A 26,811-nucleotide genomic window follows, 5' to 3' on the forward strand; every position below is an offset into this window, starting at 1 on the left:
TCCTCCACTGTACTTACAATGGGCGATGTAAAAGGGAAACATCATTTGGATGCACATGAAAAGGGAAGCAGTATGATGATACTAACCTGAATCACTTGGCAATACCTCTACACTCCAAGCTTCGCTGGTTGTTTCTGATATGGTAGAGCCTGTGCAGGGATCAAGAAGCACTGATCCTGAACCCGGAAGGCACAGCAAACTGCCTAACATGTTCTCTGCGGCTGCACCTGCACAACCAGTGGGGAGCAAAAGGTTAACGCAAGTTCCCAGTTGAAAGACCAGTAAAGGAGAGACCTTTGCCACGAGTCTAACGCAATCCTTTAGCCTACCCTTTCCACCAGTTCCATTAACAAAAACACAACTGGATGCTAGTCCTCTGATCACTCCTTTTCATGCCTGCCTAACCTAAGAGCACACAAGCTTCATTTGTTCAAGATATTTCAACGAGCTTCCGCCCCTTTCCTGCTATTTCCCTCATTACAAGAGCCGATGCAGGTGACAGAATATTCCAGATTCCAAAAGTTCGAATTAAGAGACTGATATTTTAGTGATACTGGCCAATGGAGTTTTACCTTGGTACATTAGCCTTGAAGGAGTACACAGAGCAATAAAGTGTATTTGCAGTAAAATACACATCTCCTCTACAGCATTCATTCAACTGCATAAACAGCTTACTGTTCCATAGGTTTACTTCAGTGTCAAGAATAATAATAGGGGTCTAGAACAAAATAATGCAAAACTAATTAAGAAATCTATTTACACCATTTGCAAAGACAAAAAAAGGACCAAGCATTTTAGCTTATTGTTGCTGAAGCCCTCATCTTCAAGAGGCTTTTCTTAACTAAGGATAAAAGAAGAGCAATTCTGCCAAAATTTTTCCAACACTTGTTTGCAGCATACATTACGTGAGAGGTCTAACCCAATGATAATTAAACTACATCCCGAGTGCAAATTATTCATCTTTTGGAGATGAGCTAGCCCTTTCGATCCAATGTATGATTTACATACGTTACTCTGAAATTCTGGAAGGATTCATTTGCGACCTAAAGTGGACTTTGCTCTCAACGAGGTTATTTGCTAAAGCATAGGCTCAGAATAGTTTCCACACCTAAAGAGCAAATGGCCACAAAGAAATTGTCAGTCAAAGGGTTAGACTGTCTCTTTTAGAATGAAATATGAGCAGTGGAAGCACTGCCTATATTTTTTAAGTGTCCAGTCGCTTTGCAATTATTAATAAAGGAAAATGCTCTAAAAATCCAAAAATATTCATGCTCAAAGAGCATGGCTAGCCAGGCAGAGGTAAAATAGGGTATTCCCATTTTGTGCCTGCTAGGGTGCAAACGGCATTTTTAAGGAAGCACACATGTGCACAGGTTGGAAAGTGCGTAAATACATATGCCTAAATAAAAGCTTACCAAATACGTGACCAGTTACCTGCAATTTCTTGCAATCGGTCTTCATCAATGTTTGGATCAAAATCACTGCCAAGGACGTCTGTACTCCAGGTCTCACTGACGGTTTCTGATATGTCCCTATCATCCGTCAGCCCCATCATATCCCGAATTTCAAATTTCCGGAGTTTATCATCCAAGTTATCCTGTGTTGTTGCTGTATTAAAATTAAAGTCGGTTTTTTTTTTTCTGAAAAGGGGACTTGCTTTTCCTCACAAAACTGAGATAAACAGAACTGTGGACTTCTCCCCTAGCACACTGGGGAAAATGCCATTTAAGCAGGTAAAAATCTAAGTAATTCGCGAATGACCATTATCTTATTGAAAATCCATTGGATAAGAGGGCTAGCCTACTAAAGCCCTTGGGGAGAGCACGTCTGAGCGCACCGGGACAGAGATTTGCTTTACCTTCTAGCAGGTCAGCTTTTAAATTCTATAGGGATGGGTCCTCCAGGCATCTAGAGACAGATACCAAAGTGATCGCCTGTCTTTTAAACCCATTTTTCGAGTACTTGAAAATAAGCCATTTCTGAAAGAAATTGTCAAATCATCTGAAGAGAATTTAATCTTATTAAGAAAAACAATATCAAACTATATCCTACAGTTCTTTTAAAAATGAGTACAATCAATCAATACACTAGTCTAAGAAGAAAAAGCACTCAAAATTCAACAAAAGGTGAGATATATGTAACTTTTTCCTACATCAGCCAATGGTAGACCAAAATGAGACTTCAATACACCAAACTGGAGCCCCTAAAGCAACCCATCCGTAAGGAGTGGCATAGATGACAGCGTGAACTAAATTTTTCTCCCATCAATTCCATGGAATTTAATCGTAGCACTTCGAGCTGCAAAATACATGTTTTACTAAAATAAGAAGCATTTCTCTTTCAAAGAAATGCATCTTTTAAACTAGCTAAACTTTTACATTGAACTCAGAGAAGCAGCGTGGCTCCGTGGAAAGAGTACGGGCTTCAGAGTCAGAGGTCATGGGTTCGAATTCCGACTCCGCCACCTGTCTGCTGTGTGACTTTGGGCAAGTCACTTAACTTCTCTGGGCTTCAGATACCTCATCTGTACAATGGGGATTAAGACTGTGAGCCCCACATGGGACAACCTAATCACCTTGTATCCCCCCAGAGCTTAGAACAGTGCTTTGCACATAGTAAGTGCTTAACAACTACCATCATTATTATTACTATCCAATCAACTAGTGTGAAAATGAATATAGAGAAGCAGTGTGGCTCAAGGGAAAGAGCCCAGGCTTGGGAGTCAGAGGTCGTGGGTTCTAATCCCAGCTCCGCCGCTTGTCAGCTGTGTGACTTTGGGCAAGTCACTTCACTTCTCTGTGCCCCAGTTGCCTCAACTGTAAAATGGGGATGAAGACTGTGAGCCCCACGTGGGACAGCCTGATTATCTTGTATCCACCCCGGGGCTTAGAACAGCACTTTGCACATAGTAAGTGCTTAACAAATGCCATCATTATTATTATTATTAGGAGGAAAAAGGACAATTAAGGAAATGGCATAATCGAGAGACTTAATCTAGCACCGTCACAGACTAAATCAGTATTTGGAACATCCACACCGTCAAATAAAATCCAAAAGGAAACTAGTTTATGTCACCACTACCATGAGCAGAGAATTTTGTCCTACCTTGTTCGTGTTCTAACAACTGGAGAGCCTCAACTCCATTGCTGCCTGAAGGTCCTGCTCCAAGTTCTGATACAGACTCTCCTTCCAAATCCAAAGAGGACACAGAATTGGAGCGATTTGATGGCCCTATTAAAATCATTTTCTTATTTAATGATTCGCTCTGAGAGATAAGTTACTACCCAAAACTGTTCACACTTTGGTGACCAGAAATTACCATTGACATTACACTTACTTTAAAATTAGGATCTTTATTTGAAATGGAAAACAAGTCATTTCAAAATTCTTCTGGGAAGAGAGAATTAAACAGCAAAATCTTAATTTTCTAGAAGATGGAACAATTAAATCCTTGTCTTAAAATTGATCTGTGCGTTCGTGGGGTGCCACTGAACCCGAGGTGCAGGGGAGAGGATGCGGTATTGTAGAAGAGATGTAGGGCAAATCAGGACAACTTAAATTGCTTATATCCAAGTACTTGCATTAGCTGTCCAATTCAAGAAACAGGTCAGTGTGCCAACAACTACTTGGGCTTAATTCTGGTCCAGATACTAGATTTGGGAAAGCCAAATCTCCAAAGTTTAAATTTATATAACTGAAATAACACAAGACGAACTGTTTTTCCATTTTCATATCAATAATTCCAAGCAACTATTTTGATAGACTGATTGTGGACACAGAACGCCTGGTAATTTAAATGATTAAATACTCTTTCAAGAAATACGCCACAGATCCTTAGGCTTCATTGAAGCAGGCCATTTTTCTAATTTCCTCTCTTCAATCAATCAATCACATTTATTGAGCGCTTACTGTGTGCAGAGCACTGTACTAAGCGCTTGGGAAGTACAAGTTGGCAACATATAGAGACAGTCCCTACCCAACAGTGGGCTCACAGTCTAAAAGGGGGAGACAGAGAACAAAACCAAACATACTAACAAAATAAAATAAATAGAATAGATATGTACAAGTAAAATAAATAAAGAGTAATAAATATGTACAAACATATATACATATCTTCAGGATATTCTAAGTCCCTCACAAAACCAACTTTCTGTCAAGAACTGAATCTTTGCTGCCATGTGTTTATCATCATCATCAATCGTGTTTATTGAGCGCTTACTGTGTGCAGAGCACTGTACTAAGCGCTTGGGAAGTACAATTTGGCAACATACAGAGACAGTCCCTACCCAACAGTGGGCTCAAAGTCTAAAAGTTTATGGCTTCAAGGGATAAATTGAACCATCTTTCATCACAAATTCTGGTACCTAAAGCACCCAGGAGGTGAGGGCCATAACCATGGCTCTGACCCTGTCGGGGTGAGGCCACCTGCTCCTCACCCACAGCTTTTTGGGCGAGCTCGTTCTGCCCTTCGAAGCCAGAATGGGGCTGGAGGTGGAGCAGAGATGGTGGCTCGCCTTTTGCCCTACGCGGGCAGAAACAGCTTGCCTGCACCACAGCATCAGCAGCATCACTGAGAGAAGGCTCGCTAAGCCCAAGCCGCCAGGGATAGCCAGGGAAGGGGATACGGCTCTGGCCTGGCCTGATTAAGTGGTAGTGGCAACCGAAGAGGAGACTGCTGCCATTATTCTGGTTTTCACCAGGGCTGGGAAAGGGCAGAAGTCCCTGCCCCAACACAAAGGCCTTTATCCCCAACTTGGGTGGTTTGGGAACGGGGAGGGGAGAGCACCCAGCCAGGGCCCAGTCCCTTGGATAAGGGACCGCGGTTATGGTACCGGGCCACTTTCAAAGCAACCGCAGTCCAAAGACTATACAGCTAAGCAGTATTTGGGCAGCTCATCATGGTACATCCACCACGGCACCTTCCAGTGGATCCCTGGAGGGCAGATAGCTCCTCCTCATGGGAATCTGGAGTAGGAATGGAAGAATGAGATGCTTCTTAACCAAGTATTCCCGGAAAGTCCAATGCTGCCCTCAACTAAGCCACCAGCAAACAGCAAGGACCAAAAAGTAGCAGTGGAGGAAGAAGAGAAACACCAGTGTGTACCTTTTTCTTCCTATTCCTGTCTCCCCTTCCCCTACTTCCCCCTATGTTGCCAATTTGTACTTCCCAAGCGCTTAGTACAGTGCTCTGCACATAGTAAGCACTCAATAAATATGATTGATTGATTGATTGATACCCCTACCCCACCCCCCGCAGGCCCTCTCCCCAATTAATCATCCCGCTTAAAACGGAAAGTGGGAACCCTCATTTGGCTCCCCACTGATACAGTTCCAAAGGAAAGTTTATTTAAATCACATAACTCCCTGAATAAAGTAACCCTTCACCTTCAGATATTCCTTCCAGATTATCACTGCAGAGGGAAAAGCGCAAGGTTTTATCAGGTTTACCGTGGAGTTTGGTCTCATCAACAGGGACATCGCCTTGACTTCCATCTGCCAGTTGCATGTTTAACACCTGGAAGAGGAAATGAGGACTGAGCGAAGAGTGGGATTTTTCTGAAGGGATAAACGAACAACAAATCCCCACATACCTAACATTTATACTGGTTTTGACTATGGGATTAATTGCTTTTAAACGTCTTGCCAGGACTTTTCTTATTAAACAGGCTGCTAAAGGCCATAAGATTTAATAGCCCCTCTCCCTAGAAAAATAGGTTTTCCAAAATACCAACAGGCTCCCTCCACCATTTATTAATATGAAGAAGTTTATAATCCTCTTACCTCAGCAATACAATTTAAACATGAAGAGATTTGTTCTAAGGTAAAGAGGACAAACAAGTCTCCACTGGGGTGTCAGAACCACACAACTCAAGTTTCTATCCAGCCGAAAAGGGTGTTTTTCTAGTGTACTCAGGCTTACATCTGTATCTAGTCCATTGGGCTTCTGAGAAGTTCATTTTATAATGCTTACAGTAGGGCTTCCTCTGTGGCTTTATTAGTTCTTTCTCAGAACAAGCTCTGTGACTCAGCTTTATGGCACTCGCTTCAACTTGAAGAAGGGATTAAGTAACTTGATCACAGTCAAACAGCCTGAGAGAGGTGGGTGTGGAATTTGAACTCACTGTCCCAGATTTCCCTGTCTATAGCTCAGCCCATCCACTCCACAAGAGGCCCACAGCACGCACAGAAATCCACAGAAATAATACTGCACAAACAGGCTAGGACACATTGTTGGAAGAGTCAGTGAATCTCCTGGAGAAGGTGCTTTGGCACTTACATTTATTTAAAAGTGTTTAAATCCCTTTGCACCATATGAAAACTTCTGCCCACTCCCTTCTTCCACCTCTGACAGCTGTCTTCAGCCACCTTCAGCTCGATGGCTACTACCCCATCGCTTTCAAACGAGCCCAAGTACCGCCTAGCCTAGTTATCGCCTCATCTCCCTCCTGCCACTCCTTTCCAAACTCCTCAAGCGGGTTGTTTCCACCCGCTGCCTTCATTTCCTGTCCAATTCTGTCCTTGACACTCTGCAATCTTGGGCTTCCATCCACTTCACTCCATGGAAACTACCCTCTCCGAAGTCCACCCCTTCTTAGCAAATCCAAAGATCTACACAATGGATCTCCTTCTATCTTTCTGGCTGCTCTGTCTCAGTCTCTTTTGTTGGCTCCTCCTCTGCCCCTCCCACCCCCTAACTGTGGGAGTCTCTTTAAGGCTCAATTCTAGGTCCCCATTTTTCTTTTTCTATCTATAGCCACCGCAGAGTACACTCAATAAATATGATAAAATGAAGTGGAGAACTCACTGGCTCCCACGGCTTCAACTACTATATCCAAAGAGATGATTCCTAAATCTACCTCTCCAGCTTTGGCTTTTCTTCTCTGCAGTTTCACATTCCCTCCTACCTTCACGACATCTCTTCTTGGATGTCCCATTGAAACCGCAAATTTAGCATGTCCAAAACAGAACTAGTCTTTCCACCCAAACCCCTGTTCACAACCTTCCTTTGGCCTGGAACTTCCTTCCGCTTCAAATCCACCAGTCCACAGCTGTTCCCATCTTCACTGCCCTTCATATCAATCAATCAATCAATCAATCAATCGTATTTATTGAGCGCTTACTATGTGCAGAGCACTGTACTAAGCGCTTGGGAAGTACAAATTGGCATCACATAGAGACAGTCCCTACCCAACAGTGGGCTCACAGTCTAAAAGGGGGAGACAGAGAACAGAACCAAACATACCAACAAAATAAAATAAGTAGGATAGAAATGTACAAGTAAAATAAATAAATAAATAGATAAATAGAGTAATAAATATGTACAACCATATATACATATATACAGGTGCTGTGGGGAAGGGAAGGAGGTAAGACGGGAGGATGGAGAGGGGGACGAGGGGGAGAGGAAAGAAGGGGCTCAGTCTGGGAAGGCCTCCTGGAGGAGGTGAGCTCTCAGCAGGGCCTTGAAGGGAGGAAGAGAGCTAGCTTGGCGGATGGGCAGAGGGAGGGCATTCCAGGCCCGGGGGATGACGTGGGCCGGGGGTCGATGGCGGGACAGGCGAGAGCGAGGTACAGTGAGGAGATTAGTGGTGGAGGAGCGGAGGGTGCGGGCTGGGCAGTAGAAGGAGAGAAGGGAGGTGAGGTAGGAGGGGGCGAGGTGATGGAGAGCCTTGAAGCCCAGGGTGAGGAGTTTCTGCTTGATGCGCAGATTGATCGGTAGCCATTGGAGGTTTTTGAGGAGGGGAGTAATATGTCCAGAGCGTTTCTGGACAAAGATAATCCGGGCAGCAGCATGAAGTATGGATTGAAGTGGAGAGAGACACGAGGATGGGAGATCAGAGAGAAGGCTAGTGCAGTAGTCCAGACGGGATAGGATGAGAGCTTGAATTAGCAGGGTAGCGGTTTGGATGGAGAGGAAAGGGCGGATCTTGGCAATGTTGCGGAGCTGAGACCGGCAGGTTTTGGTGACGGCTTGGATGTGAGGGGTGAATGAGAGAGCGGAGTCGAGGATGACACCAAGGTTGCGGGCTTGTGAGACGGGAAGGATGGTAGTGCCGTCAACAGAGATGGGAAAGTCAGGGAGAGGACAAGGTTTGGGAGGGAAGACAAGGAGCTCAGTCTTCGACATGTTGAGCTTTAGGTGGCGGGCGGACATCCATATGGAGATGTCCTGAAGGCAGGAGGAGATGCGAGCCTGGAGGGAGGGGGAGAGAGCAGGGGCAGAGATGTAGATCTGGGTGTCATCAGCGTAGAGATGATAGTTGAAGCCGTGGGAGCGAACGAGGTCACCAAGGGAGTGAGTGTAGATTGAGAACAGAAGGGGACCAAGCACTGAACCTTGGGGAACCCCCACAGTAAGAGGATGGGAGGGGGAGGAGGAGCCTGCAAAAGAGACTGAGAAAGAACGACCGGAGAGATAAGAGGAGAACCAGGAGAGGACGGAGTCTGTGAAGCCAAGGTCAGATAACGTGTTGAGGAGAAGGGGGTGGTCCACAGTGTCAAAGGCAGCTGAGAGGTCGAGGAGGATTAGGACAGAGTATGAGCCGTTGGATTTGGCAAGCAGGAGGTCATTGGTGACCTTTGAGAGCGCAGTTTCCGTGGAATGAAGGGGACGGAAGCCAGACTGGAGGGGGTCGAGGAGAGAGTTGTTGTTGAGGAATTCTAGGCAGCGCGTGTAGACAACTCGTTCAAGGAGTTTGGAAAGGAATGGTAGGAGGGATATGGGACGATAACTAGAAGGTGAGGTGGGGTCAAGAGAGGGTTTTTTTAGGATGGGAGAGACATGGGCATGTTTGAAGGCAGAGGGGAAGGAACCAGTATCTCCTCCAGGAGGCCAACCCCAATTAATCTTTCTTCTCTCCTGATCATAAGACCCTCCACCACCTCAGGACTCCTGTGCCAGTAACAAACTTATTCTCCTACAGCACTGGTGAACATATCGGCTTACATACCCCAGGAAGCGCATAATCATCTGCATATCCATTTTCCCCGCCTCTTCTACCTATAAATTATTTTGCATCTGTTTCCCCCACATACGAGGGCAGGAATTATGTCTCCTACTTCTAATGTGCTCTCGCAATCACTCAATAAAGTGTTCTGCCCACAGTAGATGCTCACTAAATATACTGATTAACTGGTTCTTTCAACATGTGTCTATTAGCACAGAACATGATGCGACATTGAAAGAAATGGTGTATGCATCCAGGTGGAGGAGGCAGTGGCAGTCACAGGGCTTGTAGTAAACATGAGTTTTTTTTTAATGTTGCATTCATTAAGGATGTAACACTGTTGGGTGGATACAAATTGTTTCAACTTTCTTAGATTTTGCAATAGGCATCTGACAACGTCATACCTCATTTTCTGACATCATGCCCGGAGTGAGCTGAGGACCTGTCCCCAAAGAAATGACCAATACTTCTTCAGGCTGCACTTCCTGGATAGTTTCTTGAAATGACCCTTCATGGTCCATAAACTGATCCATTAACATATTCGTTCGGCTTCTGCTTCGAGTTGCTAAGAAAAAAAATCCAGTTGTTAATTTTTAAGAATATGGGATTGTGGACTGAACCGCTTAAAAAAAACCAGGCAAAATAAATTTTCTTGGTGTTGAATATTTACACATGCATTAGAAAAGTGACCAACGTACATATAAAGTACTTTCAAAATTCAGAATTACAACTGCCCTTTTATTCTATTTTACCTAAGGAAGACTACTTCAAGAATGCAATTAGAATTTTCTGAGATCTGTTCAACAAACAGATGGATGGATGACAGGAATTCAGTTCTACTCCAGGAATCACACATAGCCTCGCCTCCACTTCCCAGTTAACGTAAATCTGTGATGGTTTTACCTTATTGTCACCTTTAAAAAAGGCTTTGAAAAATGTATTCTGGAAGATGACCTTACCTGGTCAAAAAATACCTTCCCGTGGACATCTACCGCATACAAGCCAGCTGGGCTTTGTGGTGCATCTTGGAAAAAAAATCAAATTATTCCAACCTCTCTCTGCCCTCACTCAACTCTAAAATATCACTAACTTTGCAAAGGTTTGGGTAAATTCTTGGATGAGAGATCCCTAATGGGCTACTAAAAGATATTTTAAAGATCTCAGAGAAAAAAGTTAGGGCTGTACAAGACAAAGTCGATCAACGGATGATGGAGGGAAAAGGTAAAGGTGTCCAATGTCACCCCATAACAATAAATATTTACCAAGAAAGGTCCCAAACATTCTTTGTTGCCACTGCCGAAGGAACAATACTGCATGGATGAACCACTGGTCTGGGCCATGATGGGATTGCTCGTGGACTTACATTTGTAAATACCCTGTAGCTCTTTTTGTTCTTTTTCCTCCCTGTCAACCAACCCTAAACTAACATTCAATGGAGTAGCTATGGTAGATCCATAGTTATAACAACTTCTAAAGAAAGTGGCTTGTTCATGTCCTCCTCTCCCTGAACTCTATACCCCTGAAATAACTGTCAGCCACCTTCTTTTCATGAACTGTAAAATCAAAGATACATGCAAAGCAAAACTCTTCTCTACCAAGATCTTTAGGGATAAAAATACATAAAGAAAAACAAAAGACTCCTAAATAACCTTCTAATGAAAGCCCCTAAACTGGAATTGTTTATTTGAATATTACTTGATAAACTTATAAACTCATTTCAAAAGGGAGAGTTCAAAACCAGCTCAGAAAAACCTTATGACACTGCAAGATAATGCATTTGGGGATATATCTGTGTATTTTCCCATTACAAATGTTTTATCATTAAGACTGTCATGAAAGTCATGACAGAATTACAGGGCTGCTTGGCACATAGTAAGCGATTAACAAATACCATTATTATTATTGTATTTATCTTTATAGTAGTAAAAATTAAGTAGTTCACTGGGAGGCAAATTTTCACTGAACTACATATTTCACAGAAGTGGAAAAAATAACCTAACCTTTTTATAAACATGGTAATTTTCACCCTGATGAACTATATTCCTTAATTACACTGTAGACGTAAAAGATTTGGACCAAGAATCATAAGGTGCTAAGAAAAGCATCCAAATAGCTCTTATTTTCAACAGTTCATAAAAAAAGCCACTTAGACATGCACATGAATAATTTTGTGAATCAAAATAAAGCTTGTAAGAGAGAGGAAAATAGCCTATTACCCACCAAATGGGGCTACTAGAGTAATGTGAGCTGTGATATTGGTGGCTGAGGTATCCCGGACAGTGATGGCTGCTAACTGTTGTCCTGGGTTTCGACAGCATTAAACAGAAAGAAAAATCAACCTTCTGAACAACAGAAATATTTTAAAGATTGTAAAATAAACAAAAATGAGCTGATCATATAACTTCATAATCAAGTAGCTGGGTAAATGAAATCTGATGATCACTTCCCACTAGTCCTACATTTAGAACATCTCTGGAAGGCCGAGAACAGAGCAGTTGTTGGGTAAAAGTGAACTAAAGAAATGATCATCTCCAAACTGCCAAAAGTTACATCTCCCAAAGTATGCTAGAAGTCCCCTTAAAAAAACAGAACCTTTACATCATTTCATTTGATTCTACTTCTTCTGCTAATCACAAGTGAAGAAGAGAGCAAATATTCTGTATTGTGACGACTGTTCCTAGAATTGAGTACTGCACAATTAGAATCTAAAACTGACCAATTTCAGATAACAGTCCCGATACACTGTTTGAAAAGTCAACTACTTAAAATAAGACTTCTTGAAATCTTTTCTATGTAAAAGCCCACTCTATGTGAATGATGGGGCAAGGTTCCCAACTGTTTTTTCAACTGGGCTACAAACTTCACTCATCCCAGATTTCTGACAAGACTTGAATGTTTTCAATCAGGTCTGGAAAACAAAATGCTAAATGATTGTTTCCGGCCTGATAACTCCTCAAAGACTATATACTCCCAGGTCCCATCCCCACTACTAAAATCTCTGTCCCCTTCCCACCCCTTCACTCAAAATGAAAACTTGGCACCTTTCTTATGCTCTGAACATGCTCATTTGTTTGTAAGAGTGTTTTTCACAAATTCTACCAAACTAGGAATAAATTATGTTTTGGAAAAAGTACAAGAAAGTGCAAAAATCATGGTCAACTCTGCATTTTTTACAGAACCACTGACTTTAAACTGAACACTGAATTAGCTTTATTTAATCAATCAGGGAACCAATGGCATTTACGCTTACTCTGTGCACAGCACCATACGAAGTGCTTGAAATGGGAACATGTAGGTTCATGCTTTATAATTTTATATTACAATGTTTATTTTTAAAAGCTGACCAAGAATAGGAAATAAAGCTAGCATAGTCAGCTTTTGCTAATATTGGTAGAGGTCATCTATTTCACTGGCACAGGCTAATATTTCTAAATTAATGATAATTGGCCAAATCCTACATGTTGCAAAAAGAGCTACATATTGCATAAAGAACTTTGGCACTCATTTATTGAGTAATACATCTTGCATAGGCATCTCCCCCAGCACCTTGCCCACTACTAGGCACAAGGCAAGCGCTTTAATAAATACCATTATTATGGTGTTAAATTTTGAAGTTGTCATATATTCATTAGTCAATTTTAACAAAGACAAAGTAGCCCACTCAAACAAACCAAATCAGTTGACCTGCAAGGGGTCAATTTTGGATGAGGACAGCATTTGTTTAAATGGCACGTTTTTCCATTCTCAGTGTTGACTTAGATTGCCAGGTAATTCTTTGAATTACCAGACGGAGACAGAAATATCGGCTCAAGCCATCCAAGATCACTAAAGGAGGCCGACTGCTGATTATACGGCAGGCCGAACACCCCGAACCCAAGGAAAGACTCCGAACAAACACATGCTTCCACTTTATACTCCGCACCTAATGGAAGACGATTTTTCTTGTTGGCTGGAGCGGTCGCAGGAGAGAGCTGTGGGGTTCCGTAAGGAGTCATCTCCAGGCTGCTGCTTTTTCCTGGCTTGGTCTGAGGTAAGTTTGCCAACAAATTGTCCAGAGCCATTCTATCTTCTCTGAGTTGATCCCCTGACATTACATTTCGCATAAAGCCGACCTGCAAGAGAAACGTCAGTTATTAGCCTGGGAAGTTAACAGGAGAGAAGGATTAAATACTGCTCAACCCCTCACCCATCAACCACTCAATCCACAAAACCTACTACGTGCCTACAGTTTGCAAAGCAGACTGCTCAAAGTGCACGGGCAGTAAATAACATGATTACTCCCTTCAAGGAGCTTACAAATTATTGGAGACAGGCAAACGTATGCTACCAGAGCAAAAACAGAAGGAAAGACACCTGGAAATCAGAGGAATCTGGAGAGATGGTATACTGATAAACCCAATCAGCGCTCTTAGTTGAGTCCATGAAAATTGAGTTAAGGAAAGAGTGCTACACAAAGTTTTGTTTCCCATAAGAAATAACATAAAGGCATTAATGTGTTCCCAAGTTCCAAAATAAACTGACCGATAGAAACTTTTAAAAGTGATCAAAAACCAAAATGCAAAGCAATGCTAATACGTACCAGTAATGAAAGATTTTGAATTAGCTTTTTTTAATGTGTGTAAATGTAGTGCATTTTTTTTTAAGTAGAGGGGAGCAAGGGTAAGAAACATAAACTAATCAAAACTTGGAAATGCCAGTATGGGAATCACTAGCCACAAAATAAATGCTATTTCTTGCCACAAAACTTAGGCGGGGATGGACTTTTGGTGCACAAGTGTCCAACACAATCACACCTAATTAAGAAATGCTTACTTCACTGGGAATTAATTACATAGTTTAGGCTTGTTGTGGGCAGGGAATGTATCTGTTACATTGTACCCTCCCAAGCACTTAATACAGTGCTCAGCATGCAGTAATTGCTCAATAAATACGAGGGACTGAACTGACTCATCCCCTACTCCTCAGTGGGGTAGCAATTGTAATGCTTCGCCTCTCACCCCAATGTTGTGCAAATACACACATACCCACACACACTCCTCACTCACATTTATTGAGCACTTACTGTGTGCAGAGCACTGTACTAACAGCTTGGAAAAGTACAATAAAATGATAAACAGTGACATTCCCTGCCCACAACATGCTCACGGTCTACAGTGGGGGAGACAGACAGCAATACCAGTAAATAAAACACACACGCACGTACACGCACAGACAAGTTTTCCAACACTACTCAGCCTCCTCATGACAGATGATATCACTACACTACGCCAGCACATGCTGTTTCATAGCAGCAGCTGCTGCTGTCAACGGGGGGAAGGGAGGAAATGGGGAGGGAGCAGAAGGGGAGGAAGCAGAGGAGGGGAGAAAGAGGAAGGAAAATGGGGGGAGGAAGGGAAAGGAAGGCAAGGCAAAGAGAGAGGTGGCATGACGGGACATCACTGAAATGTTAGCACTTTACCCTCTTTTCTCCTCCCACAGGGATGCAAAAGGGCAGATGTGCCATGGGCCTGGGCACGGTCCCTTCCTTGCTACCCGGCTCCCGGTAAAAGACTAGGGCCTGTTGCCCCTTGCCCCATTCCCCACCCCTTCATGGCCTGCGGCAAGGTGAGATGGTTGTACTCTTCCAGGAAATTATTTATTTTACTCGTACATATCTATTCTATTTCTTTTATTTTGTTACTATGTTTGGTTTTGTTCTCTGTCTCCCCCTTTTAGACTGTGAGCCCACTGTTGGGTAGGGACTGTCTCGATATGTTGCCAATTTGTACTTCCCAAGCGCTGCACATAGTAAGCACTCAATAAGTACGATTGATGATGATGATGATGACTCTGTCCCTCCCCACCCCATGGTCCACGGCGGCACCAGATACGCCTTTTCAAGCTGTAGGTTGCAGATCCCTGCATTAGGGCAATAACGAAATTAAAAAACAAATCTGTTTCTGGTTTTGATACACTCAACTTCGGATTCGCCATAAAATGGTATTTTAGTACTCTCTGATAGCCCTGATGACTGGTATTATTGACACAGGAGAAGGGGTCTGCAAATCAGGAGCTAGCTGTGGGGTCTCGGGGACATCATGGGCCTGGAAGTTGAAGGACCTGGGTTCTGGCCCTAGATCATCCACTTGTCTGCTGTGTGACCTTGGGCAAGTCCCTTCACTCCTCTGTGCCTGTTACCTCATCTGTAAAATGGGGATTAAGACCGTGACTTCCATATGGGTCATGGACTGGGTCCAACCTGATTAACTTGTAATAATAATGATGGCATTTGTTAAGCGTTTACTATGTGCAAAGCACTGTTCTAAGTGCTGGGGAGGATACAAGGTGATCAGGTTGTCCCACGGGGGGCTCACAGTCTTAATCCCAATTTTACAGATAATAATAATGATGGCATTTGTTAAGCGTTTACTATGTGCAAAGCACTGTTCTAAGTGCTGGGGAGGATACAAGGTGATCAGGTTGTCCCACGGGAGGCTCACAGTCTTAATCCCAATTTTACAGATAATAATAATGATGGCATTTGTTAAGCGTTTACTATGTGCAAAGCACTGTCCTAAGCGCTGGGAAGGTTATAAGGTGATCAGGTTGTCCCACAGGGGGCTCACAGTTTTAATCCCCATTTTACAGATGAGGTAGCTGAGGCCCAGAGAAGTTAAGTGACTTGCCCAAAGTCACACAGCTGACAAGTGGCAGGGCCGGGATTTGAACCCATGACCTCTGACTCCCAAGCCCGGGCTCTTTCCACTGAGCCATGCTGCTTCTCAACTTGTACCTACATCAGCACTTGGTAAAGTGCCTGGCACATATTAAGCACCTAACATACCACTTAAAAAAAAAAACCCTCGCTATGCCTCAGTTTCTTCATTTGTAAAATGGGGATAAGATACCCACTCTCCCTACCCTTTAGCCTGGGAGCCCTTGAAGGATAGGGATGGCGTCAGAATTGACTAACTTGTACTGACTCCTGAGTGTAGTACAGTGCTTGGCATGTAAGCACTTGATACAATAACAATAACATAATAACACTCTCACCATGACAACGCTGCAAAATTCACCTTCAATTAAATATTCTCTTTCCCCCCATTTGAAGTATTTTGACTGACTTGATTAGAGTGATTACAGCCCAGATCACTTTATCTTTTCTGTAACCTATTCAATCCATCAATGGTATTTACTGAGCTCTTACTACGAGCAGAGCACTGTACTAAGAATACAATAACAGAATTAGCAGACATTATTCCCTGCCCCTTGATAATAGTAGATTTACCACAAGATAAATCTTTGCTATATACAATGTGAAAGAAAACACTCTAAAAAATTATGTACTTACATATGCACAAAAAAAAAATCTAATTGAAAATCTTGCATTCTTGGTATGTGTTAACTGTGCTTATTGTGTAAGTAGCAGTTTTTAGCACTTCTAAAACTATACTTTGCTCAGTGTCTTTGGATCTGGAAAATGCACTAATGCACTTAATACTATTTCTTAGGGGAAACTACTATGTGAAGTGCTTTTTTACTTAACTTTATTTTCAGGAAATCAATTAAAAGCACTAATGGGGATATAGTATTTTTTCAACAGAAATTCAGTAAAATGGCACCTTGCTCTAACAAGTCTGCCATTCAATATCTACGCTAAATTGATCTGGCCATTGACTAATGCTAAATTTCAATGGGCTTTAATCATCTATCAAGTCAGTTAAAACACTCCAAAAGGAGGAGAATGGAAGTTCTTAAGCCAAGATATATTTTGAAGCTACCTTGAAGGGAGAGAAAGCTGCAAGTAATGTCCACATTCAAATGTAATACAAGAGAGATAAAAGTGTACTTATAATGGGATGGCTGTAGATGAATATGTGAAAATATCTAACATATCTAAATTGATAATATCCACCTTTCTGATATATCCACCAATATAAGTCAATATATAAGTGCCAGCTCCATTGTACTGTACTCTTCCAAGCCTCTGCATACAGTAAGCACTCAATAACTAACACTGATTGATGATGATGGTGTTTGTTAAGCGCTTACTATGTGCCAGGCACTGTTCTAAGCGCTGAACAATTGACTGCTGAGAATGGAGGGGGCGGCGGTTGGTTAAAACATTTAAGTGTTCAAAGTGGTGTTGGGCTTTGTTTCATTTTTTAATAGCACTGTTAAGCTCTTAACTATATACTAGGCACCGTATTAAGGGTTGGGACAGACAGACGCTAATCAAGTTGAACCCGTCCATGTCCCATATAGGGCTCACAAGTCTTATCCCCACTTTATAGATGAGGTAACTGAGGCATAGAGAAGTTAAGTAACTTGCCCAAGGTCACAAGGCAGATAAACGGCAGAGCAAGGATTGCTGTGACTTGGGGTGGGAGAAATTAATCAAGGAAGACTTCCTGCAGAAAGTGGAATGTCAAGAGGGCTTTGAAGATCAGCAGAGCTGCTGGATTAATTTAAAAGGGAAGGGAGCTCCAGGCAGGAGAAACAGGGTGAGCAAGGGGTTAGAGGCACGAGAGTTGAGAGAGAGAACTGCTCACATATGCCTAGCTATTTATAGCCCCTATTCAAATGATTCAAGAAATGTCTGTTGCAGAACTAGGCCATTACCAGTGTAATAAGTTGGCTATAGGTCATATAAACCACAGTCCTACTCAACCCTTCTAGGAGATTTACAGAGGACATCGGTGGAGTTTCTACTGCACGGCCACCAATTACAACATCAAGGAACGCAGCCACGCAACTCTGTAAAAAAAAAAAGACAAGAAAATAACACAGTTAAAGATTTAATACCTCAAGAGACAAGGAATAATCCAGTTTATTAGGGGACTTAAGCAAAGCTATGTACAGTACAACTAAAAAAAACACCAAATCTCTAATGCTCAGATCACAAAATTTTGTAGTTCACCCTCCCTCAAGCCCAATTTGAGAGTGTTTAGAAAGAAAATAGAAATTCTACGGTGCTCATTTCAAAAACCCCATTTTGACGACCCTAAGACACAGACCTATAAATAATGCACCTTTCGCAGCTGAAGCCAAAACAGGAACAGATGAAAAGCTGTATATGTAATACTACTACTGGCTATTTTAAATTCAAGTTTTAGAACTGGGAAACATAAAGGCCACGTAAGACATTTTTCAGAAAGCAAACACGATGCTTCGACAATGTTCTCTTAATTGTTCTTACTTTGTCAAATTTACCCAGGCTTCCCTTGATGCGAGGATCACCTTCTTCAGAGCCAGTCATTGCCAACTGCTGCAAAAGGCGACCAACCTACAGTTGGAAAGAACATTAGGGTCAGAGAGACTAAACAAACTCATCTCTAATCAAGAACTGGGTCAACTGTGGTGAAGAAGAAACCTTCTACTATAAAATGCCACAAAAAATGTCCTTTCTTTTAAAATAAATATACTTCCTCCATATGTGTTTAAAATAATATACCTTCCCAGTGTTTCTGGTGTTTTGCGAAATCATCCACTTAAAGTACTGAACTGGTAGAGGCAGAGTCTTGCTCTAAAGAGTCTTTAGAGTCTAAAGAGTCTTGCTTTAATTTGTGCTGTGCACTCAGCATCAGGCCGGAAACAATATTTAGGCAATAATGTTATTCCCGGAAATTCTACTGGTGGTATACTTTTAAGACCTGTTTTTTAAGCAGGTTTAAAAAAATGTGATTCAGCATCTGAGTTATCCTACAGGAATTTCTCCTACTACAGGACAGTTGCATTCCTGCACACCCTCATGCTATCAAAAAAAAGGTTCAAAATAAACAGAATACGGTGGTCCCTCAATAACTGCAGGTGACTGATTAGAAAAATCATCACAAACACTGTCCGTGACCAAAATCAAAAGTTTATTCAACAACTCAAGGCTGCCTGGGCTTCGAAACTTTCCTATAATCACATCTCCCTAAAGAGGCCCTCCCAGACTAAGTCCTTTATTTCCCCTATCTGTCCTCCCCTCTGGGTCAGCTGTGCAGTTGGCTGTGTTCCCCTTGAGTACTTTGACAGTCATCCGAGCCCCACAGTATGCACAAAGACACACACACACACTTGTGTGTGTATAGGATATATATATGTGTGAATATGTGTGCATACATATACGTATATATATCCCTATCCATAAACTATTTTAATGTCCAGCTCCCCCTGAAGACTGTAAGCTCCTTGTGGGTGTGCTCTCAAGTGCTTAGGACAGTGCTCCGCACACAGTAAGTGCTCAATAAATACCACTGATTGATTGCTCTAGGGGGAAGTAGCCAGACAACAAAAGAGACGGAGCTCTTTGTAGCTGCTGGTGACCAAAGAGACAGCAGGGGTAGGACACACTGCTGCTACCAATGCAACAGCTGAATATATATGGATCCAGCCATACAAAATATATGCAAATGCCAAGTGACTATTGCAGTGCCCCGTTTCTGTCGCACCAGATGAAATTCAGGAAGTGTGGAAATCGGAAAAGTTTTTCCAAAGGGTCTGCATTGCCTTGACACTTTCTCTATAACTCTGAGAAGCAGCTTGCCCTAGTGGAAAAAGCACTGGGCTTGACAGTCAGAGGACCTGGGCTCTAATCCCAGTTCTGCCAATTGCCTGTTTCGTGACCTTGGGAAAGTTGCTTGACTTCTCTGTCCCTCGGTTTCCTCATCCGTAAAATGGGGATTCAGTACCTGTCCTCCCTCCTACTTGGACTGTGAGCCCCATGAGGGACAGAGACTGTGTACAATGTGATGAACTTGTATCTATGCCAGTGCTGAGAAGAGTTGTAGACACACAGAAAGCACTTCAAAAAATGTCACGATTATCATTATTACTCATTGACAGGGCACTAGAAATCAATTTGCAACAGCTTAAAGTTAGCTTTTAGTTTCCAATAAACAAGGACAATGTTGCCACTGTTTCTCTGTACAATGCAAATTGGCTGATAACAGTGTGGTCTCGGAAACGCCTGATTCTGCTTGAAACAAGCTAAACTGCTTCATGTCCAATTTACAGCCAAAAGCTAAAGCACTGTGTTCCTTTATTCCACCACGTTCCCTCCAAATCACATTCTAAAATGTCATTTTCTAGCACAAATACCTGCATTTACATTAAACACTATTTTTATCTAAGGCGTTTTGCACATTTTTACACAACTCAAAAACAACCCCCTCTTCTGTTCCTAATCAATCTCCACGTACTGCTTAAAGAAGTTACCACACCCTTGCTGAAAAGATCATGATACGGACATAATTCAGGGTGCTATGGAAATTGTACGTTAATCTTAGCGAGGGTGCCACCAAGGATTAAAGCATCCATTTTCTTCCAAGTCTCCCCATTTAGGATGAACAATCACACCCAACATCACCTTCCCGGGACGGCCCTTGAATTTTTAAATTATGGGCTCACTTTGATATCTATTCTATTTATTTTATTTTGTTAGTATGTTTGGTTTTGTTCTCTGTCTCCCCCTTTTAGACTGTGAGCCCACTATTGGGTAGGGACTGTCTCTATATGTTGCCAAATTGTACTTCCCAAGCGCTTAGCACAGTGCTCTGCACACAGTAAGCGCTCAATAAATACGATTGATGATGATGATCAGCACATCACATAGTAATCTGAGCACTGCTTAACAAGTCAATCATTAGAGAAGCAGCGTGGCTTAGTGGAAAGAGCCCGGGCTTGGGAATCAGAGGTCGTGGGCTCTAATCCCGGCTCAGCCACTTGTCAGCTGTGTGACTTTGGGCAAGTCACTTAACTTCTCTGGGCTTCAGTTACCTCATCTGTAAAATGGGGATTAAGACTGTGAGCCCCACGTGGGACAACCTGATGACCTTGTACCCACCCCAGCGCTTAGAACAGCGCTTGGCACATAGTAAGCACTTAACAAATACCAACATTATTATTATTACAAAACCCAGGATGAGAGTGTGGAACATGAGCTAGAATGAAGAACTACAACCTAGCGAGTAATAAATGCTCCTTCAGCAAGGATTTTCCATAGTAGGAAACACCAGGCTTTCCCTGAAGCAACACTCCCATTTCAGGGGCAAGGATTTCAGTTGTGATGATCACCTGAAAATCAACAGCACTCCTCTAGACCGTAAGTTCATGCTCTGCACTTTAAGATAGTCCTCTGCACTCTAGGTATGTTACGGGCAGGGAACGTATCTGCTAATTCTGTTGTATAATAATAATGGTATTTGTTAAGCGCTTACTACGTGCAAAGCACTGTTCTAAGCACTGGGGAGGTTACAAGGTGATCACTTTGTGCCATGTGGGGCTCACAGTCTTAATCCCCATTTTACAGATGAGGTCACTGGGGCACAGAGAAGTTAAGTGACTTGCTCAAAGTCACACAGCTGACGGAATTTGAACCCATGACCTCTGACTCCAAAGCCCGGGCTCTTTCCACTGAGCCACGCTGCTTCAATGTACTCTCCTAAGTGCTTAGTAAAGTGCTCTGCATGGAGTACGTGCTTACTAAATACCACTGACTGGTTCAAAAAACTAAACCTCTATGTGTGCCAACTCACATAAACAGTATAAAGACTTAACCTGGTACAACTTTTTAACAATAAAATTCGTCAGGGGGGCGGGGTGGGGGGGGGAACGTTCTGCAGCTAACCAAACTGCCCCAGAAGCTGCCCTTTTAAAACAGTTTTGAAAAATGATTGGAATCCAGTTTAATTAAAAAGATTGGCAGGGGCAATGAAGAATGCCTGGTTATTTGCCTCTAAGAGGGTTGGAAAAGCACCCAAACCACCAAAAGCCACTAATCAGATTTATAATACGGCAGTGCTTTCCTGCCATGTCAACGCGATCGTCAGGAAGCTCTTACCTGCATCAGATTAAATCGGGCCACCTCATTTATTGGTGCATCCGAAATGATTCCATACTGTTCCGGGTTGACAACTGCTGGGCATATGAAACAGGCCAAGAGGAGGTCTGTGCACATCGCTCTCACCTCTCCCACTTCTAGCCTATCTACGCAGGAGAGGGTTTTGTACATTTGGGACACAATCCATCTCAAGCTATGCGGAAAGCAGTAGGTGTTCTGTTTGAGGTAACCGATAAACTTGTTCACCAAGGCCACCAGTTTGGACTCATTGGACTCCACCATCTCTTGGACCTTTTGCTTAAACTTATCTGAGCCTTTCTCTCCAAAGAGCTTTTCCTGTTGGGAGGGCGAAAACCTCTCGATTAACTTGTTTGGGTCTGTTTCTAGGTGGTCTTCATCTTCAACCAGCAGTTGCATGATTGGTTCATGCAGCGTTGCTGTGAGAAAGAGTTTGGCAGAAAAGAGTCCTTCTGAAAAAAGCTTAAATAAAATGCTGAACGCACAAGTGCCTCTTCTCAAAAGCCGCCTAGGGTTGTCACTTTCTTTGAGTTCAAATTCAATCAGGTAGCGCAAAACCTGAAGGAGGTAGCTCTCATCTTCTTGCATAATGCAGTTGCCATAGAGGGAGGTAAAAACGGTGTAGATAACACTCTGAGTGCTATCCTGATTCAGTTTCTCTCCAGCGACCAGGGAGGAGGCAATGAGCCGTGGATTTTCCCTCAACCTGTTCAAGAACTCCCCATAAGCAGACTCTTGAAATCCCAACTGCTTGTATCCATCCACAAACTGGGTGTCTTCTAAGATCTTGGCATGTTGACAACATTCAGCGGGGGAAGCTTCCGCACTGAAAAAGATAGCACAAACGCACACCACTGAAACAAATTTGTGAAACTACTTTCACCGAGTTCACTAAAAACTGCTAAAATCCATTAACTCAAAAGGCCACAGCACCTGGATTCGACGAAAACATATCAATATGGGAAAAAAAAATGCACCATTCTGCCACACACAACGAAAAGGACATGATTTTGGCAGTCGTTATTGCGTACGATTACTCATTTTTCCATCTGTTTTAGCTTTAATGAAAAGCAACAAGGGTTACAAGCTACTCTTCAGAAAGCAGCATGTCCTAGTGGATGGAGCACGGGCCTGGGAATTAGAAGGACCTGCGTTCTAATCCCAGCTCTGCCATTTGTCTGCTATGTGACCTTAGGCAAGTCACTTGACTTCTCTGTGTCTCAGTTACCTCATCTGCAAAATAGGGATTAAGACTGTGAGCCCCTCATGTGGGACATGGGCTGAACCCAACCAGATTAGCTTGTACCTATGCCCGAGCTTAGTACCGGGTCTGGTACATAATGAGCGCTTAATGAATACCTTAAAGAAAAAAATCCAAGTCGACATGAAGAGCAATATTCAATAAATAAGACAATTCATTTAGATCACTTGAACTAAAGGAGCCCCCATCCAGAAAGAGAGGATGTACCCAGGATTTTATGTACAAAATCCACTTTGGGTCGAACAGACTACAGCGTAGTACTGATGCACTGCCCAAGCACCATAGACCTATCAATCAGTTGCATTTACTGCAGAAAAGAGTCGCCTAAGTAAGCCATCTCAATAGCCACTGAGTGTTAGCTAACTATTTTTGGGTTTCCTGCCGATTCCTTCTGTCCCCTGTGCGACAGGTCCTATGTGATTTTTTCTGGTCAGAAACATTCACCACTACTGGCAAAAGCCAGCTCACCCTCAAGCAAGCCTGGGACTACTTCGATGTTGATGTAGAGGATCTGAAACTATCAGTGCTCTTGAAACAGCACGTTCAACTAGCAGATGTTTAGCAATTAAAGTAGGGTAACGAATTCTTCAAATGTGAAGAATTTCAGAGCTCAAAAATATATTTATTACCTTGTTATGATAAGCCTGTCCAAGTTAATTCGCTGTTGCTTGGCAATCCATGCTGTTCGGTACAATTTTTCGGCAGTCTTGAGTACATCTGCATTGAGCCTCTGGATAAGTTGCTTCTCCGAGTTTACGTACAGTCGTTCCTGCTTGAGTTGATGAGCCAGAGAATGAATGTCCTGCTTCACCATTTTGGGATGTGGAAAAGGCACTCAGGTGGCCCCCTGAAAGGGAAAACAGGAATAAGAAGCAGAAGTAAAAAACGATTCCAAGTGAATCCCAATGAAGAACACATGTAAAGTATTTGCTCTATTCCACAGGGAACCAGTTCATCCTAATCAGCGAACATCTTGCTGGCCCTCTAAGAGCTACATGAATTCCCAAAATAGTTACACTCTTACTTAAATGATGTTCTTACAAGGTTTCTAGAGTGTCTGCCAAGTGGCAATTTGTATTGATTAACTTTTCTATGCTGTAGTATTTGGGTTAATAATACTCAAACTGAAATAACACTTTTCTACTGTGTACTCAGTAGTATTTATTATGCACTTTCTGAGTGCTGGGCACAGTACTAAGCGATGGGAGAAAATATATAGGTGAAAATTATAACACGACCCCTAGTCCACACAGAGCTCACAATCTAAAAACAGAAAAGGTGCTTCCTCTTTTCCATTAAGTGCTAAAATGCTGTGGTACATTGTAAACATGCTTTTTAAAGTATTTTATCAAAAGAGTACTCAGCTTGGATACAATTTTATCTAGTTGAAGTTTTTCTTAGAAGTCTCATTATTTTAATTAGGTAATTCGGCCCAAGATGATTTCAAGACCTACTACTACTACTACTATTAAAATGCATCTTCTTCTTTTAGACTGTGAGCCCACTGTTGGGTAGGGACTGTCTCTATGTGATGCCAATTTGTACTTCCCAAGCGCTTAGTACAGTGCTCTGCACATAGTAAGCGCTCAATAAATACGATTGATTGATTGATTCTTTTGTTGTCTGTCTCCCCTTTCTAGACTGCGAGCCCGTTGGTGGGTAGGGACCGTCTCTATATTTTGCCAACTTGTACTTCCCAAGCACTTAATACAGTGAGCGCTCAATAAATATGACTGACTGAATGAGTGAATATTCTGTTGTTTCCCCACAGAAAGCAATTCTTTCATCATTGAATATGAAAGTGCCATTAAAAGAACATTAGATAATTCAAACCAACAAGAATCGAAAAATAAATTAAATTGACATACTGGATTCTGAACAGGTCAGGTCTTTAGGGCCAGATCTGACTAGCAAAAAGCCAAATCTGGTTTTAGGCCAGGATCTTTCGCCTCCTTCCTTCCTCTCCTCCACAGTTTTGGGGATTTGAATTGAGGGAGCGGCAATATAGCGGCTAACCTAAGTGCAGGGCTTTTAACAAATGCATGGCAGTTTCAGACAGCTAATGGAAGTACAAGTTCCAACAGTCCGATGGGGTCACCTTGTATGCGTAACAGGCCACCAAGAAAGGAACTTAGACCCACTTCTGCATTGACTTAGACTTACTTCTGTACTGGTTTGATGTTCGGATCCCACGGTCCAGGGTCAGTACTGAACTGCTAGCCCACGCAGGACTTAACCACATATGTACTTGGACCTCATTTTGTTTTCTGGTACTTCAGTATCTTGGGTAGAAAGTACCGGAATTTAATACACTACATAGACAATTATCTTTTGGGGCTGCCCAGACAAATTCCTCACAGTAAGAAAAGGATCAACCAGTGACAGGGCTTTTGGTCAAGACCTCGGGTCCTCTAGACTGTAAGCTCCTATGGATAGGGAACGTTTCTGCTGATTCTGTTGTACTGTCCTTTCCCAAGCATTTAATATTCTATTTATTTTGTTAATGATGTGCATCTAGCTTTAATTCTCTTTGTTCTGTCAATTAGACACCTGTCCACATGTTTTGTTTTGTTGTCTGTCTCCCCCTTCTAGACTGTGAGCCCGCTGTTGGGTAGGGACCGTCTCTATATGTTGCCAACTTGTACTTCCCAAGTGCTTAGTACAGTGCTCTGCACACAGTAAGCGCTCAATAAATACAACTGAATTGAATTGCAGTGCTCTGCACACAGTAAATGCTCAATAAATGCCACTGATCGATTGATTGACTCCCTCCCATCCCCAGCCTCAAGCCAGAATCCTGGGTGGCCCAGCCTCAAACTATGACCAGGTGCTCCAGATTCATTCATTCATTCAATCGTATTTATTGAGTGCTTACTGTGTGCAGAGCACTGGCCTAAGCGCTTGGGAAGTATAAGTTGGCAACATATGGAGAGGGTCCCTACCCAGCAGCAGGCTCATAGTCTAGAAGGGGGAGACAGACAACAAAACAAAACACATTAACAGAATAAAATATATAGAACAGTAAATATGTACAAGTAAAATAAATAGAGTAATAAATCTGTACATATATACAGGTGCTCTGGGGAGGGGAATGAGGTAGGGCGGAGGGGATGGGGAGGGGGAGAGGAAAAAGGGGGTTCAGTCTATCCAGCCCCTCTCGAGCCCAAAACCACTCCTCGTCCTGCCCATTCCCAGCCTCAATAGACTCTTCTGGCACATTGGGCTTGCATTTCAATTAACCAAACAACAGAAATTATTGAGTGCCTATTGTATGCAGAACATTATATTAAGCAATTGGAACAATATAACAGAGGCAAAAGACACAATTCTTGCCCTCAAAGAGCTTATGCTCTAATAATAATAATAATAATGGTATTTGTTAAGTGCTTACTATGTGCAAAGCACTGTTCTAAGCACTGGGGAGGTTACAAGGTAATCCAGGTTGTCCCACAGGGGCTCACAGTTTTAATCCCCATTTTACAGATGAGGGAACTGAGGCCCAGAGAAGTGAAGTGACTTGCCCAAAGTCACACAGCTGACAGGTGGCGGAGCCGGGATTTGAACCCATGACCTCTGACTCCAAAGCCCGGGCTCTTTCCACTGAGCCACACTGCTTCTCCTGATGAGAGAAGCCTCAAAATTAATAAGCATTAGGAGGAACAAGAGAATGGAGAGATGGCTAAGTACTTAACTAGTACAGCGTGTAAATTGATATGGACAAAAGCGCTGTGGGTGACTACAAGTACATAAGTGCTCAGGTGGTAGCGGAGAGGCTAGGG

General features: G+C 42.6%; 1 protein-coding gene across 9 annotated transcripts in view; it reads right to left on the minus strand.

The window, feature by feature from the left end:
• GAPVD1 (GTPase activating protein and VPS9 domains 1) overlaps nucleotides 1-26,811 on the minus strand; it is a 72,371-nt gene that overhangs the window by 25,213 nt on the left and 20,347 nt on the right. For 5 of the 9 annotated variants that reach the window (XM_038745755.1, XM_038745750.1, XM_038745752.1 and 2 more), the window contains exons 2-11: nucleotides 23,662-23,879; nucleotides 21,754-22,597; nucleotides 18,127-18,213; nucleotides 17,550-17,684; nucleotides 12,871-13,060; nucleotides 9,353-9,513; nucleotides 5,386-5,515; nucleotides 3,106-3,231; nucleotides 1,435-1,608; nucleotides 87-227 (exon numbers count right to left, since the gene is read on the minus strand). In XM_038745755.1, the coding sequence (XP_038601683.1) occupies nucleotides 87-227; nucleotides 1,435-1,608; nucleotides 3,106-3,231; nucleotides 5,386-5,515; nucleotides 9,353-9,513; nucleotides 12,871-13,060; nucleotides 17,550-17,684; nucleotides 18,127-18,213; nucleotides 21,754-22,597; nucleotides 23,662-23,846 (2,173 nt within the window). In that variant the 5' untranslated portion in view covers nucleotides 23,847-23,879. The remainder of the gene's footprint in view (nucleotides 1-86; nucleotides 228-1,434; nucleotides 1,609-3,105; nucleotides 3,232-5,385; nucleotides 5,516-9,352; nucleotides 9,514-12,870; nucleotides 13,061-17,549; nucleotides 17,685-18,126; nucleotides 18,214-21,753; nucleotides 22,598-23,661; nucleotides 23,880-26,811) is intronic. The other 4 variants (XM_038745757.1, XM_038745754.1, XM_038745756.1 and 1 more) reach the window with 3 other exon arrangements.

This window comes from Tachyglossus aculeatus, chromosome 4 (genome assembly GCF_015852505.1).
Source record: "Tachyglossus aculeatus isolate mTacAcu1 chromosome 4, mTacAcu1.pri, whole genome shotgun sequence".
NCBI lineage: Eukaryota > Metazoa > Chordata > Mammalia > Monotremata > Tachyglossidae > Tachyglossus > Tachyglossus aculeatus.